The sequence below is a fragment of the Fundulus heteroclitus genome, chromosome 3 (genome assembly GCF_011125445.2).
Source record: "Fundulus heteroclitus isolate FHET01 chromosome 3, MU-UCD_Fhet_4.1, whole genome shotgun sequence".
Classification (NCBI taxonomy): domain Eukaryota; kingdom Metazoa; phylum Chordata; class Actinopteri; order Cyprinodontiformes; family Fundulidae; genus Fundulus; species Fundulus heteroclitus.
Genome location: NC_046363.1, coordinates 44,667,976 through 44,683,017, shown reverse-complemented (window position 1 = coordinate 44,683,017; position 15,042 = coordinate 44,667,976). Strand labels below are relative to the sequence as shown.

The window sequence follows — 15,042 nt, the reverse complement described above, 5'->3', positions numbered from 1 at the left end:
GAGGAAAACTCCCCTTTAACAGGGAGGAGAACCTCCAGCAGAACCAGAACCAGGCTCAGTGTGAACGCTCATCTGCCTCCACCCACTGGGGCTTAGAGAAGACAGAGCAGAGACACAGAAAGCACAGAAGCTCACATTGACCCAGGAGTACTTTCTATGTTAGATGGTAATAGAGGATGATCTGCCTCCCCTGATGATGTCACAGCTAACAGAACACCAGACCAGGTGTACCTTCTATGAAGAGAAAAATGACAGAGACCAAAACGTTAAAAGCTGAAATAACAACAAACAATGCAGATTGGAGAGCAGTAGGAGAACTCAGCAGAGAGAGAGAAATAGACCCTGATGTCCTCCAGCAGCCTAAGCCTATAGCAGCATAACTATAGAGGTAGCTCAGGGTAACATGAGCCACTCTGACTAGAAGCTTTGTCGCAAAGGAAAGTTTTAATATTAGTCATAAAAGTAGACGGGGTGTCTGCCTCACGGACCAAAACTGGGAGTTGGTTCCACAGGAGAGGAGCCTGAGATGAGTTGTTCCTGTTTTAGGTGCAAAAACTGTGTGGAAGAAAAAAAAGGTTTCAAGCACCAAGCAATTGTTTCACTCTAAACAGGAAGTTGGCAACAAAACTGCAAAATCAGTTTTAAGTTTAAACCCGTCACAGAAAGTTCAACTTTCCCTGCTCATGGTGGCGTTATGATACCTTTAATGTTTTTTTACGCTCTGAGTGTGAAGCCGTCAGGTCCTCCTGGTCCTGAGCTGCTAAATCAGTCTGAGACTTTGTTGCTTTGCTTTGCCTGTTTTCCCCCAGCAGTCTGGGCTGATCACGCTGATTCTCTCTGTGAACAGGTGATAGAGATCGACAGCGGCTGGCTGCTGGAAGTGGCCCCTCACTACTACAAAAGCAAGGAGCTGGAGGACAGCAGCAGCAAGAAGATGCCGCGGAAGCAGGGCAAAGCCAAGGAGGAGCTGGGCTGAGGCCGGCCGAGCGGCGCCGGGGGACCCGCTGGGTCTTCTCAGCCGTAGAACCCTGCAGAGGTTATCATGGAGAAAAGAGTGTCAAGGAAAAAGTGGGGCACGCACTTCCTGACGGGTTTAATCATAAACCAGCCGGGTCAGTTAGGAGGAAGCGTTGAGACTGGGTTTGTCTGCTCGGTGACAAACACGCGGCGTCCCTCTCATAAAAACAGAGACTTTATCGATCTTCTGTAACTCGGCTCTGTGTGAGGCTGAAGAATCAGTCTCTCCTTTATCTGTTGTAATAAAGTTTTATAATCACCTGTTTTTCCTCTGATCTTTGGCAGATTAACTCTAAAAAAAAAAAGCTGGTTTTGTGCCCTGGGCCCCGGCAGGAAGCTGTTACGCTTCGTCACGCCTCTGTAAAAATCTCCACTGACAGGTTTTCTGTCTCCAAACACGCCCACCTGTGGGGTTAATTTTTTACGTGTGAGTGGGAAAGCGAGGCGCGGGGACGGCGCGCCTGCAGAAGGGTCTGTCAGCTGGTTCTGACCCTGTCTGGGTGCTGGACCTGCAGGCCGGCTGCACAGGTATGACAGGTATGAGCTGCAGATACTGTTGACGGAGCTCCTCTCAGCCGCTTTCTGCAGCTCCGGTGGAATTTTCCTTCGGCTGCAGCGGCTCAGATCACTCGGATCCATCGCATCAGGCGGGGGAAGATATTCCTACATGTGAGCTGTCATGTCCACCTGGCCCTGCGTCTCGCATCAGATCGCTTTATGCAAGCGTGCGGCTAAAAATAACCTTTAGACAGAAGCCTGGTCGCGCTCAAACATGCGCGTTATCTGGCCAAATATCTGTTGGTGTGTCGCAGGCGGGAGGGACGGAGCCGGTTGAACTGGTCTGACGAGAAGAAGAGGAGGAGAAGGGAGGGCCGGCTGCAGAGAGCAGAGAAGGTGTGAAGAGGAAGGATAAGAGCGACGGCGGCAGAGGAGACGCATTCAGAGTGCGGATCAGACGCTGGCGCCTCGTTTCTGTGATCCGTAATGACGTTTGTTGATCCGAGCTTCACAGAACTGACTCGCAGCAGGATTACCTGACGGCGTGGACCGGACGTTATTCCCACCTCATCAGGTCAGTGTTTACAATCTGTGCCTTAGTTTCAGCTCCTGCTGGCGGCGCTGAGCGTCACAGCGACGTTCGTGGCTGTTTAGGTTTCTGCTAAAATTATAAAAAGAGACAAAGTTTGGCCTTCACGCTGGTTCCAACCACCAGAAAACCTTTAACAGAACCGGCTGGAGAGCAGCGCCTCTTCAGAGGTGCTCAGCGGCGTTTTTAGCAGCCGAACTTATCCACCTGCAGGTTGGATCAGTCACGTCTCCGCCTCGTCACCAGGACTGGGCCGTGGCGGCGCTGCAGGGAGTCCACAGCCTTCTCTAACCCGGCTTCTCACTCTCCACAGCTGCTGTTCGCTGAGACTCCTCCGTGTCGGCCTGAGCGCTCCGTCATGAGCGGTCAGGGTGAGGGAAGTGGAGGAGAAGGGAGCCGCGGGACCAAGATGCCCCAAAACGTCAAACCCAAACCCAACCAGCCGCCGCAGAACCGCAAAGAGGACTTCTTCTGGAAGGAGAAGTCCCAGAAGGTCAGGCGCTCCAGGAGCAGCGACTCGGAGAGGGCGGAGAGAGGCAGGAGGCGAGAGCGGGACAGGAACCAGAGAGAGCGGCGTCCCCGGGGACGCAGCGAGGAGACCCGCAGACGGGACGGGAAGGACGGGGACGGGAGGCAGCAGAAGCCCGTGGACGTGGTGCAGGACACGGAGTGTGCGGTGTGCTTCTGCTCCTACGACAACATCTTCAAGACCCCCAAGCTGCTGGCGTGCGGCCACACCTTCTGCCTGGAGTGCCTGGCCCGCATCAACGTCACGTCCCCGGAGATCAAGACGCTGTGCTGCCCCGTGTGCCGCCTGCTCACCGAGCTGCCCCACGGCCGGGACCTGCCCCGCCTGGGCAACAACCAGGAGATCATCGGCAAGCTGCCGGCCGAGATGCAGCGGGCGCTCTCCATCCGCTTCAAGCGCAGCAAGGGCAAGCTGGAGCTGAAGCACCGCCCTGCCCACAGCAAGCCCAACGTCCTCGCTCTGCCCAGGAAGAAGCCCGACCCCCAGCCGCCCGCAGGCGGCGGCAGCCTGAGCGCCGTGGAGGAGGGGGCGGCCACGGCGACCGCGGTGGACGTCGGGAGACCCCCGAGCCGGATGAGAGGCCGCATCCGCCGCTTGTTCCACTCGGACCAGTGCTACTACGTGGTGGTGGCGTCCATCATCACCATCACGGTGGCGCTGATGCTGGTGGGCATCCTGGCCTTCGTCATCATCCCCAACGTGCAAATCTTCCACAGACCCGTCGGACCCGGAAACTCAACGGGTCAGCCTTCATCCGACAGCGGGGAGGACTTTGGTCCCTGAGCGGGGCGGAGGGGAGGCACTTTCACTTTTCTCTGGTGTGAAGCGGTGAAGGAAGAACTCTCGCGTCGCGGCGACATGCGGCAGAACAGGGACGGCTGCATTCCTCCGGCAGAGGACAAACCGGCTGTGTGAAGGAACCAGAAGGACGCTGCCGCTTGTCCGCGTCTCCGTGCTCAATGTGAAAACCAAAACTCATAGAAGCAGGAAGAACGATGATCTCCAGACGTTAAAAAGCACTCAGCCTGGTGATTAAAATCCCCCCTCAGAGGCTCTTCCTTATTTATACCCCAAAAACTCTTTGTACAAACCTATAAATTATGTGTATATTTTAAACAGAAGCACATTCAATAAAGTCGTTTTTATTGAGACATTCTCAGAAGGTAATCTGATTTATTTGACGTGTTTTCAGCACTTTGATCACACACAGCTCCGGCCTGTTTTCCTGCGTCAGAACTGATCGGCGGTGCCGGTTTCTGGACACCTGATTCCCTCTAGTGGCGTAAACACACCTGTTCAGAGTGACGTCTGCTCAGCCCTGCGGCCGTTTGGTGCCGGCTCGGTGATCCGTGTCAGCAGGAGAGGCTGCGGGAATGTCAGACGGACACATCCGGCCTCGGTGTCCAAATCAAAATAACCTTGTTACAGGAACACAATAACAAAAACACAGTGTTGTAATTTCAGATGTGTCTAGGTCTGGACTTTGACTAGACCGTTGCAACGTCTCGATTCTTTATCAGCCATCCTGCGTGTTTTTGTTTTTTTCCCCTTCCTCCACACACCTGGCTTACATAAATGGCTGCTTAGCAGACCTCTGCAGGTCCTGGTGGCGGCTGAGGTTGTGAAATCATTTGGTTCAGGTGTGGTGGAGCAGAGACAAAACATGCAGGTCTGTGGGCCCTGAGAATTTTGAACATGTACCATGAGGGGAGAAGTCGGGATGGGCTGCAAGTAGGGCTGAACGATTTTGGAAAATAATGTAATTGCGATTTTCTTTTCTTAATATTGCAATTTAATGCGATTTTTTTTATTATTATTTTTTTTTTTTTTCAGTTTTCAGTTTTTTTTTTAATACAAACAACAAATCAATCTGTTTCATCGCTGTGCAGACTAGGTGCTAAAAGAGCCGCTGCATCTCAACCCAGAGCAGAAATGATTGCATTCTGCCTACGATTTATTTCAACCAAAATTGCGATTTGATTTTGACTTTTCTCTTCAAAAACCACAAGCAACAAAAATTGACCTCTAGATTAAGATGCTTGTAAACAAGGACTATTTAAAACAGGAACTTTTAATCTTTTTATTAATCAGAATATTCTCCAAGAGAACAGCTTTTAATTGATTTGGACATCGATCCTTGTTGAACATAAAGTGCAACCAACAAGCCAGTCTATGTATTAAACTGATTGACCAGTACTTAATGCTGTGGTGAGATTCCTGAAAGTTTCTGGTAAAACTGTATGATTATATAAACTCTAAAACAAGTAATAAAATGAGATTATCTCACTGCTGCAACTGTCTTCCCTTCCATGTGGAGGCAAACACACCTAAAGGACACGTCTGATTCACTAAATGTTATATAGCCAAAGATTTCAGACCTCTGCGATTTGAAAATTGTGTTTCTTAAATTGGGATTATATTGCAAATGCGATTAATTGTGCAGCCCTAGTTGTAAGCAAAAGGAATTTCACCCACCCTGGTAGAGACAGCCCCTCACAGCAGTGAGGCCTGACATGACAGCAGACTACACCTTTCTTCCTCTTTCTGCCCAGAGACGCCGTTCACTATTGTCCTGATATCAGCTCTACAGCTAATATCCACTGGTTATTTATTAAACATTAAATAACTTTAAAACGTTGTATAACTGCACAGCGCCCCCTGCTGTTGAGTACAGAGGAGGTGATGACAGAACCGGCCCGTATCATCACACCTCCACCACCTTTGATAAGCTTGTAGTTTATTTGCTAATATGTTCTTAGGTTTTCTCTACCTCGGTCCCATCCGAGCAAAGACTTTCCTCTGGTCCAGCTCTAACTGTGCCGTCACAAACGTAAACATTTAACGTGCTAATTTAGGCCTGTAGCGTCTCCAGATGTTTGGAGGTTCTTGTCTGAGCTTCAACCTTTGGACTGGGTCAGAATCTGGCCCAGTCCACAGACTGGTAGCCGTCTGGGACGTTGCCACCTGTTCTGGTCTTCAGACGGGTCAGACCCTCCTGGGTTGGTGGACAGCAGCAGCCGTTTCCTTTTCTAAGGTTATCGCTGAGATCCGTCCGCCCTGCCGCAGAGCGTTGGACCAACAGAACTTCTGCTTATGCTGACGTCCGTTCAGTTGGACTATAGAGCCTTAAAGTCAAAATAATCTGCTTAATATGTCATCCAGAAAGATCTCTACGATTACATCTTTAAATGTATATAAACGTTACCACAAGGCAGCTGCGATAGAAAATTAAATTTTAAACAAATCGCTGAAGGTATCATTTATTTCAGATGTCTGTGCTTTTGACTTTTAATCTAAAGAACCCACTAAAATATTTAGGAGTTCCAGCCTGTGTTCTCCGACACGTTTCGGAGCCCATTTCAGTTCCCAAACTTTTTTCTTTATTTATGTAGAAACAAAAAGGCATTTGTACAATTATCCATATACAAAATACTCAGAGGCATAGGGAGCCGTGGGAAGACTTTTCCTGCCTCCTTCCTCACTGACTGCTGTATTCAGACAGCACTGATCATGGCGACCGCTGACGCACTTCTGCTTTGCTAGAGTCCTGACCAGTGTGCGAAATACCTGTCAATATTTGGGGGGGTCCCCATCTCCCGATTGTTGCGCAATACCGATGTAAATTTTCTCAACTTGCAGTAGGCCTATAACATTACAATGTCAAAGTTGGCTTTAATGTCAATTCTTCACATTCACCAGACATACAAGGACTCGAGAGGACGTTTCTCAGTCACCAACAGTGAAACAGATAAAGTGCACAGTCACAACAGATAAGATCAGTTCCTAATACTAAAATTTAAACATTTTTAGTATTAATTGTTGTCAGCATTACGTCTTTCTTCTGTTTGGCACGCACATGCCTAATTTGCATACACGAACAGGATTGGCTGGCTCCACTTGGCAAAAAACGGAACATATTTCCCCCTGGGATCATTAAAGTATGTCTGATTCTGATATTAGTGAATAAATGTTTTGAATTTTAAATACTGGACATGTTGAGCTTAAAAATTTTTTAGTGACCATTAGTGACAAAAAAAATATTTCATTTTTTAATTTTAAGTTCTCATGGGTTAATCGGGGGGGTCGAGCCCCCCCGGACCCCCCCGTATTTCGCACTCTGGTCCTGACCCAATAAAGGTTTTCAGATTGAGCTCATGGTTCCATGTCTCAGAGCCAGGCCTTCTTGTTCAAAATCAGTGTCTAACCTCACAAATGCAGGGCATTTAGATTGGGACCCAGTTTTCAAAAGGTACGCAGGGTCTCCAACTAAATAGTGTTCTACAACATTGTGGCTGTTGATTTTGATGGTGTTTTGGCTAAAAAGCTGTCCATCGCTCAGCAAATCCCACCGCTTCGATGGATTTAGGATGCACGCTCCCAGGGAGGCCGGCGCACACATCCCCAAACTGTCCATATGTGCTGGTTCTGGACCTTCTGACACCAGCGGTCCACATCTTGGGCATTCGCTGCAGAATCCAAGTTTACAGTCTTTGTTAGGCTTTTTCTGCCAGAGTTTTTCCTTCCACTAACCTTTCCATTAGCGTGCTCTGAAATACTTTTTTTTTGGTTACCAACTGTGTCGGCATCTTTTCTAATAGAAGTTCTGTTTTTTTTTTTTTTCAGCAGCTCTGAACTAAAACCATCTAAACTAAGAGAAATAAACTCTTGGTCTGCAGAGCTCTGTTTTAAATCATATATTTACTCTTTGGATTAAATACTTGAAATAAACAAGTTTGTAGTTTATAGTTGACCTTACTGACTTTTATAAGCAGCGTTACTGTTCATTTAAAGCTGTTTCTACTCTGAACGCTATATTTAAGACCTTTGACCCAGTTCTATTTGGTGTTGGGTCTCATGACAGCTTCTCCTTGAAGACACACCCCTCCGGGCCCCCCCACTGCGCCCACAGACGGGAACATGGTCGAAGGGCCCCCCGGCGCTCCTCTGGTCCCCTCCTTTAGCCCAGCTGAGCCTCTCCGGGCCTCATTATGTGACTCTGCGCTCAGCTGAAGACCTCCAGGACAAACAGAGACCCCCTCGCCATGGCCTCCACCCCCTCCGCCTCCGCCCTGTCCGCCGTGCTCCGCTGCAGGGGCAATATCTGGAGCAGGAACCCTCCGACCAAGCGGCCTGCCTCGGCGGCGTACAGCCTCGGACTGGCGGGCGGGACGCGCGGCGACTCCCCGGCGGAGCGCAGCGGGTCGTCCCGGGCGTCAGAGTGGAGGATTCTCCCCCGCGGGGAGCGCCTGGTGTCGGCAGGAGGGCTGTCCGTCTCCTGCAGGTGGGACGGTGGAGAGAATGACGCTTCGGTGGGGGAAGTTTTCAGGGAAAATCAGAAGTTATGCATTGTTTCCAAACTTTCCCGATCCTCGCAGCCTGCCGCCCCCGGTGGCCGGGACGCGCTACTGCACCAGCTGCTGCTCAGCCTGTCTTCCAGCCTGCAGGGAGGAGACAAGCTCTCCAAGATAATCCAGGTTATTATACCTGAAGCATCAGCTGCACGTAGAGTGTCTGTGCAGCTGCCAGCCGGAGTCCTGAAGCTCTCCATCACCTCTCAGTTGAAGGTGCAAAACCCCGGCTCACCCCTCACCTCTTTGGTGTCCTGGCTCATCTTTTCCAAACGACTGACGAAGCTGATCAGCGCTGACCTACGACAGGTGAGGGTTTTTTGGGGCCTGTTTCTAAATGAACATTCATAATGTGTGCAGTGCAACGTGTGCGAGTTCATGTTTCTGCACCCTGTTTCAGGAAAACACACAAGTCCACGAGTCCTCAGAAAAAGGCTGCTGCTGCTGCTCTGAAGAGATGACCCATGACCGACCTGACTGAGCTCCAAAAACAGACTCCACATGATCATTGATCTGCTTACATTCACCGCCTCTGGGGACTGAGAGTTTGGACTTCACCCTGCTGATGCAGTCAAGCAATCTGCCCTAAAGAGTCAGGAAACGTCCAACAAAGCTTTGAAAAGCAGAAATCTAGTAAAACGGATGAAATTACAAACTGTGTGTTTTATTCTGTCTGTTTCACACAGTTGCATGGAAACTATCTGCAGCACGCAGGAAAAAGGGGGTTAGAGTAAAATAAAGGTATCATCCATTTCCTTTAGTGCTGCTTAATCCTGGGTCAGAGGTGGGCTGGCGTCTGAGCGGTGGGGTCTGCTCTGGACGTGTTGGCAGCCAGTAGCCGGGCAAAATGGAAAGGCCGTCATGCACATATGCAGTAAGTCAAGACAGAAACTCAAACTTATCAGAAAGGAAGGAAAACAGAGAAGGAAACAGATGCACTGAGAGGACATGCAAACTCATGCATGATGCCTATCTCCAGCAGGGAGGGGGGGAGGGGTTAGACCGCAGGTCTCCAGTCCATCACAGAAACACACATCCATATCTGAGGGCAGTTTACAGAAACCAATGAACCTGGCAGTCATGATCTTGGACCATGTGACTGAAGGAGTACCCGGAGAGAACCCGCACATGCACAGGGAGAACGTGCAAAATCCATGCAGAATGACCCCAGGCTGGGAATTGAACCCAGGACCTTCTTTTTGCAGAGCAGCGGTGCCCCCCTGAAGCCTCCTAATGTGTACGCTGAATTAAGAGGATGACTCCAAAAGCACAAACAGTTTATTTTTATGTAGCTTTAGATAAGTGCATGCAGTAAGGCTATTTTAATTCTAGTCAAAAGAGGCAGTGTTTACTTATATAGAATGGCCAAGACTAATTTAGGGGTTAAAAAAAGAAGATGAAATGTTATTCCCTGATTTAATTTGTTTGGATGACACTCGTTATTTTAGGCGATCTAGAAAAAACATCCAAAATATTCTGCAAAGAGCCTAATTATGATTATTGTCCCGGAGGCCTGTAACGTAAACTTTAATTTGACATGCCACTTTTTTTTTTTTTCTTTTTTTTTTTTACAGTGGATGAAAAGCAGGTCAACACATTCCCTTTCTCACCCTGAACAGAAAGAGTTGTCTGTTTGAAATTTAATAAACCTTTCAGGGAACCGAAGCCTGAGTAACATATCGAGTAAAGTGTGAAACAAAACATCTGTTTTTAGTAACAGCCGCAGTTTTGTTCAGCAGGCGTTTCTTTGTGGAAGATTTTTGCATTGCAAAAAAAAACTCCACCCTTCCTCCTCTGGCTACTAAAAAAACCACATCTGTCTCTTCAGCAAACCGGATCTGTTGGTGAAAAACAAATTAGCTTCAATCTCTTCTTTAGAAAGCTTCAGGACCGCAAAACCAGCTCATTAAGACAAGATATTAAAGGTGTTAACTGCTAAATCTACTCCCTGGAGAAAGATTAAATGCAAAAGGTCATTTTCAACAAACATCTTCAAAGTTTATATGAAAGTAGACAAATTATGGAATTTTATTGCAGGGAAATGTTTGTTGGTTTAAACATTGTGTTTTCTGCTATCAACCTGTAATTCAACACCAGCTGAATTACTTCATCCTTATCCTCAACCCCTGAATGCATTTAGGAAAGATGACATTTGAGGGGAATTTTTTTTTTTTTATGTTTTACCACCTGGTTTTGGGCTGTTTTATTGCATAACTTATGAATCCTGGTCTGTTTAGGCCTGTTCATTGTAAGAAGAAGAGCGGAGCCTCTTCTCAGATCTCCTTTCCTTTAAGGCAGAGGCTGACAACCAACATTACCTGCTTGTACCTGGCATCCTCTGCATCATGACCAATATCTCTCAACCATGGATGAGACCTGAAATGTAGATGGCCCAGCAAATCTAGAGCCTTCTCTTCTTCACCACAGACCTGAACAACACTTGTTGCTGCAGAGACAAAGTTCTGATCCGTCCAGCTGACTCCTGTTCCCACAACCCATGACAGGCCCAAAGGAGGTGGGTCATCTGATCTGGATGCATCCCATATGAACCTTTCTGGGCTACATGAGACCAAGGGGTAGACCCAGAACTCACTGGAGGTAACGTGTAGCTCAGGGGGGCCCAAATCTGGTACCTTCAGGACTGTAGTTGGAGTCCAGTTGCTGTCTAACGTTTAGATGCGTCACTCCTCCAACACAACTCAATTAAATGGCTTAATTTCCTGAGATGCATGTCTGAGGCTCTGTTAGTGAGTAAATAAACTTATTTATATAGCGCCTTTCACAGGATAAAAACCACAAAGTGCTTCACAATAAAAACAACCATAAAACAAGACAAAATAAAAAGATAAAACAGCATAAATGCAACATCACAGCATAAAACTAGTTAAAAGCCAGTCAGACCAAGTGGGTCTTCAACTGCTTCTTAAAGAATCGGTAACTCTTCCAAATCAAAACATGAGGTCCACTGATAATCAGTTATATAATAAATGCTTCAGAGAAACTGCTTCTCGTCTGGTTTCATTAAGTCGACCAACTTCTGATACCTGTGAACAGGTAGTCCAGCTGGAGAATGGAGCCGGAGAGATGTCCAGCTCAACCTGCTACCTCTGGGACTCTGAGGCTTGGAAAAGCAAGGATTGATAAAAGGATGAATGCATTTATGGAAGAGATGGCTGGTTTTTCCTTTTTTATTTCCCCTTTTATTTAATCAGGAAGGAGCACTGAGACCAAAAGCCTCTCTCAGAGCCCCTGGGACAACGCAGACAACACTTAGAATAATCAGTATTTTCATTAAAATAAACAGAATAAAGTGTTTCAGCTTCCCAAGTTACCGAAGAGGTATTTGGAAATGTTCAAAGAGAAAATATCTTTATTTTTTAAAGTGTTTACAAACATATTAAGTAAGATACTGAGCCAAAGGTGCCAAAATTAAATCAATATTTATGTATTCAATCATTTATAAATGCTGATTCAAATGTGTTTCCTTGTATCTTCTAAGTAGTTAATTAATAATCAAGATGTTTGACATTTAAAAGAAACATTTAATGCAATATAAATCTAATTATGACATAAATATGGAGCTCTAGGTCTTGATTATGAAAACTGTTCAGTTGTGGTTTATTGAGAACATTTCTGGAGGACAAGCTGAGACCTTTAAGCCTTCATGTGTTCTCCAGACATGTTCCTCTCCGGGTTCCTCTGGTTCTTCTCCTGAGCAGCAGACCAATGGCTGCCCGGGCAGCTGCAGCGGCTCTGGATCATCTAACAGGAAGCTGCTGGCCGGGAGATAAAACCCGCGTTTGTTTCTTCTCAAGATGATCACTGAGGACTTTAGTCTCTGCAGAAGCAGAGAAACGGGCCTGGTCGGTGCAGCTTGTCTGGGTCGGAACTTTGTGGCCAGGTTCTGCGGGCCAGCAGCTGCTTTCCATCGCCTTTAACGCCTTCCTTCCTCCAACTGTTGCATAACTCCTCAAGGTGACGGTTGGGGCGGGACTTCCGCCCGAGCCAGCGCTCCGACAGGGAAGTCGTCGTGTTACTTTCCTCCAGCGTCACGGGTTCGGTCCGTGGGAGAGAAAACACGCGAACTCCGCGGCTTTAAGTTGCCACGAAGGGTTGGAAATCCGACAGGGGCGAAGTCCGCCGAGTCCCCCCTCCGCCGTGAGGTCCACCTGAGCCCGGCTGTCAGCGAGGAAATGAGCCGGCAGGAGGCGGAGGGCGCTCCGGCAAGGTGAGAGCTCCTGGTGGGGGATCCACGGCAGCCTGGCTGAGTGTGAGTGGGTCTGCGGAGGTTCGGCTGAGTGGGTCTGAGTACCTGTGGAGCTGCAGCAGGATCAGAGCTGCCGGTGCTGGATCCACGGGAGACAGGCAGGCTGCGAGGGTGGGTCTTGGTGTCTGTGGAAATGCAGCAGGATGGGAGCTGCTGGTGGGGGATCCACGGCAGGCTGTAGGTGTTGGGAGGGGGGTTAGTAGGTTAGGATGTCTGTGGAACTACAGGTTAGTGGGTCTGTCTGTCTGTGGAACTACATGTTAGTGGGTCTGTCTGTCTGTGGAACTACATGTTAGTGGGTCTGTCTGTGGAACTACATGTTAGTGGGTCTGTCTGTGGAACTACATGTTAGTGGGTCTGTCTGTGGAACTACAGGTTAGTGGGTCTGTCTGTGGAACTACAGGTTAATGGGTCTGTCTGTCTGTGGAACTACATGTTAGTGGGTCTGTCTGTGGAACTACATGTTAGTGGGTCTGTCTGTGGAACTACATGTTAGTGGGTCTGTCTGTGGAACTACATGTTAGGGGGTCTGTCTGTGGAACTACATGTTAGGTGGTCTGTCTGTGGAACTACATGTTAGTGGGTCTGTCTGACTGTGGAACTACATGTTAGTGGGTCTGTCTGACTGTGGAACTACATGTTAGTGGGTCTGTCTGTCTGACTGTGGAACTACATGTTAGTGGGTCTGTCTGTGGAACTAGATGTTAGTGGGTCTGTCTGTGGAACTACATGTTAGTGGGTCTGTCTGTCTGTGGAACTACATGTTAGTGGGTCTGTCTGTCTGTGGAACTAGATGTTAGTGGGTCTGTCTGTGGAACTAGATGTTAGTGGGTCTGTCTGTGGAACTAGATGTTAGTGGGTCTGTCTGTCTGTGGAACTAGATGTTAGTGGGTCTGTCTGTCTGTGGAACTACAGGTTAGTGGGTCTGTCTGTGGAACTACATGTTAGTGGGTCTGTCTGTCTGTGGAACTACAGGTTAGTGGGTCTGTCTGTCTGTGGAACTAGATGTTAGTGGGTCTGTCTGTGGAACTAGATGTTAGTGGGTCTGTCTGTGGAACTAGATGTTAGTGGGTCTGTCTGTGGAACTACATGTTAGTGGGTCTGTCTGTCTGTGGAACTACATGTTAGTGGGTCTGTCTGTCTGTGGAACTACAGGTTAGTGGGTTTGTCTGTGGAACTACATGTTAGTGGGTCTGTCTGTGGAACTAGATGTTAGTGGGTCTGTCTGTGGAACTAGATGTTAGTGGGTCTGTCTGTGGAACTACATGTTAGTGGGTCTGTCTGTCTGTGGAACTACAGGTTAATGGGTCTGTCTGTCTGTGGAACTGCATATTAGTGGGTTTGTCTGTGGAACTACATGTTAGTGGGTCTGTCTGTGGAACTAGATGTTAGTGGGTCTGTCTGTGGAACTACATGTTAGTGGGTCTGACTGTGGAACTACATGTTAGTGGGTCTGACTGTGGAACTAGATGTTAGTGGGTCTGTCTGTGGAACTACATGTTAGTGGGTCTGTCTGTCTGTGGAACTGCATATTAGTGGGTTTGTCTGTGGAACTAGATGTTAGTGGGTCTGTCTGTGGAACTACATGTTAGTGGGTCTGTCTGTCTGTGGAACTACAGGTTAGTGGGTCTATCTGTGGAACTACATGTTAGTGGGTCTGTCTGTCTGTGGAACTACAGGTTAGTGGGTTTGTCTGTGGAACTGTACGGTAACGGTTAAAAAACCTGTTTTTGCCACATATGTTAGAAAAGACAAAGTGGTGCTGCTAAACTGATCCAGTCGGTGCTGGATGCAGACCTCTAGGCATCAGTGAGTCTGCAGCTACACGTCTTCGTCCCTTTAAGGTTGCAGGTTCCTCTTCTGAGAATCCCCAGTGGTAAAGTAAAGACACTCTGGGTACCATTAATTATCTATGTTTTTCATTCCTGATGTTTTATAGCTGCAGCAATAAAAAACTAAAACGGTGGCTGTGGACCAGTAAAGGTTTTGGGTTTTTATCGCCCAGTTACTCATCGTGTGCTTAGTGAGCTCGTCCAGGGTCCAGATTCAATAAAAAATAATTTATAATCTAGGTCTTGATTTCCGCGTTTAGCTGCAATGCTTAACTTGAAAATGAAAACCAGCTGATTGTTTTTTTTGTTTTTGTTTTTTTTTTCCCCCTCTGTTTCTGCTTTTAATGCTGAAAATGTCACGTTCTACAGGAACAAACATGAGATTTGGCCTGGAACAAAGGCCAATAACCTGCATTTATTCTAACCAATTAAAAGGCAGAATATTAATCACAGATTGTGAACTTTGATAATTTAATTTTGTGTGGTTTGTTGGTCACAACCTTTTTAATTTCCCGTCTAACTGAAGATAAATAACAGCTGCAGAGTTTCAGCATTCAGAAAGCAGCAGCTAGTTTAGTTTTAACCTAAACTTATGAGCTTTGCATCCTTTTAAAATAGATTTTAGTGTCTATCAGAGGAAATAGTCGCAGTTTGTCTCAGTATCTCTGTCTAATTGACCTGATAGACGTGCTTGTGTACCTAACTGATAATCTGGGTCACGGCTGTTACTGAAAGGTTGCGGCGCCGCTGGTTGGTGCCTTAGGAGCTTTGGCTGAGTGGGTCATGGCGTCTGCAGCGATGTGAGTGGGCGGGTTAGTGTCTGTGGAAGTGCTCCAGGGAGGGAGGGAGAGTGGGTCAGGGTCTGTGGAGCAGGTTCCTGACTCTGCTCGCTGTTTGTTTGCAGCCACAGGTGATAAGGAAAAATCAATGAGGCAACGCTGAGCTAATCATTCCTCTGATGC

General features: G+C 47.6%; 4 protein-coding genes across 4 annotated transcripts in view; all 4 read left to right on the top strand.

Moving 5' to 3' along the window:
* The window catches only part of dhx16 (DEAH (Asp-Glu-Ala-His) box polypeptide 16), a 28,673-nt gene extending 27,397 nt beyond the window's left edge, over positions 1-1,276 (top strand). Inside the window, exon 21 of the mRNA XM_036135497.1 lies at positions 848-1,276. Coding sequence (XP_035991390.1) covers positions 848-976 — 129 coding nt within the window. The 3' untranslated portion in view covers positions 977-1,276. The remainder of the gene's footprint in view (positions 1-847) is intronic.
* A 95-nt stretch (positions 1,277-1,371) lies between these two features.
* Positions 1,372-3,783, top strand: rnf183 (ring finger protein 183). The gene is made up of 2 exons (XM_012854385.3): positions 1,372-2,089; positions 2,418-3,783. The coding sequence occupies exon 2, from the start codon at positions 2,463-2,465 to the stop codon at positions 3,414-3,416; it is 954 nt and encodes a 317-aa protein (XP_012709839.2). The 5' UTR covers positions 1,372-2,089; positions 2,418-2,462; the 3' UTR covers positions 3,417-3,783.
* A 3,720-nt stretch (positions 3,784-7,503) lies between these two features.
* On the top strand, positions 7,504-8,636 carry LOC105919148. Its single transcript, XM_036135496.1, has 2 exons — positions 7,504-8,290; positions 8,382-8,636. The coding sequence occupies exons 1-2, from the start codon at positions 7,676-7,678 to the stop codon at positions 8,460-8,462; spliced, it is 696 nt and encodes a 231-aa protein (XP_035991389.1). The 5' UTR covers positions 7,504-7,675; the 3' UTR covers positions 8,463-8,636.
* A 2,940-nt stretch (positions 8,637-11,576) lies between these two features.
* mgat1a (alpha-1,3-mannosyl-glycoprotein 2-beta-N-acetylglucosaminyltransferase a) overlaps positions 11,577-15,042 on the top strand; it is a gene marked incomplete in the record, with an annotated part of 5,405 nt that continues 1,939 nt past the window's right edge. The window contains 1 exon segment of the mRNA XM_036135495.1: positions 11,577-12,215.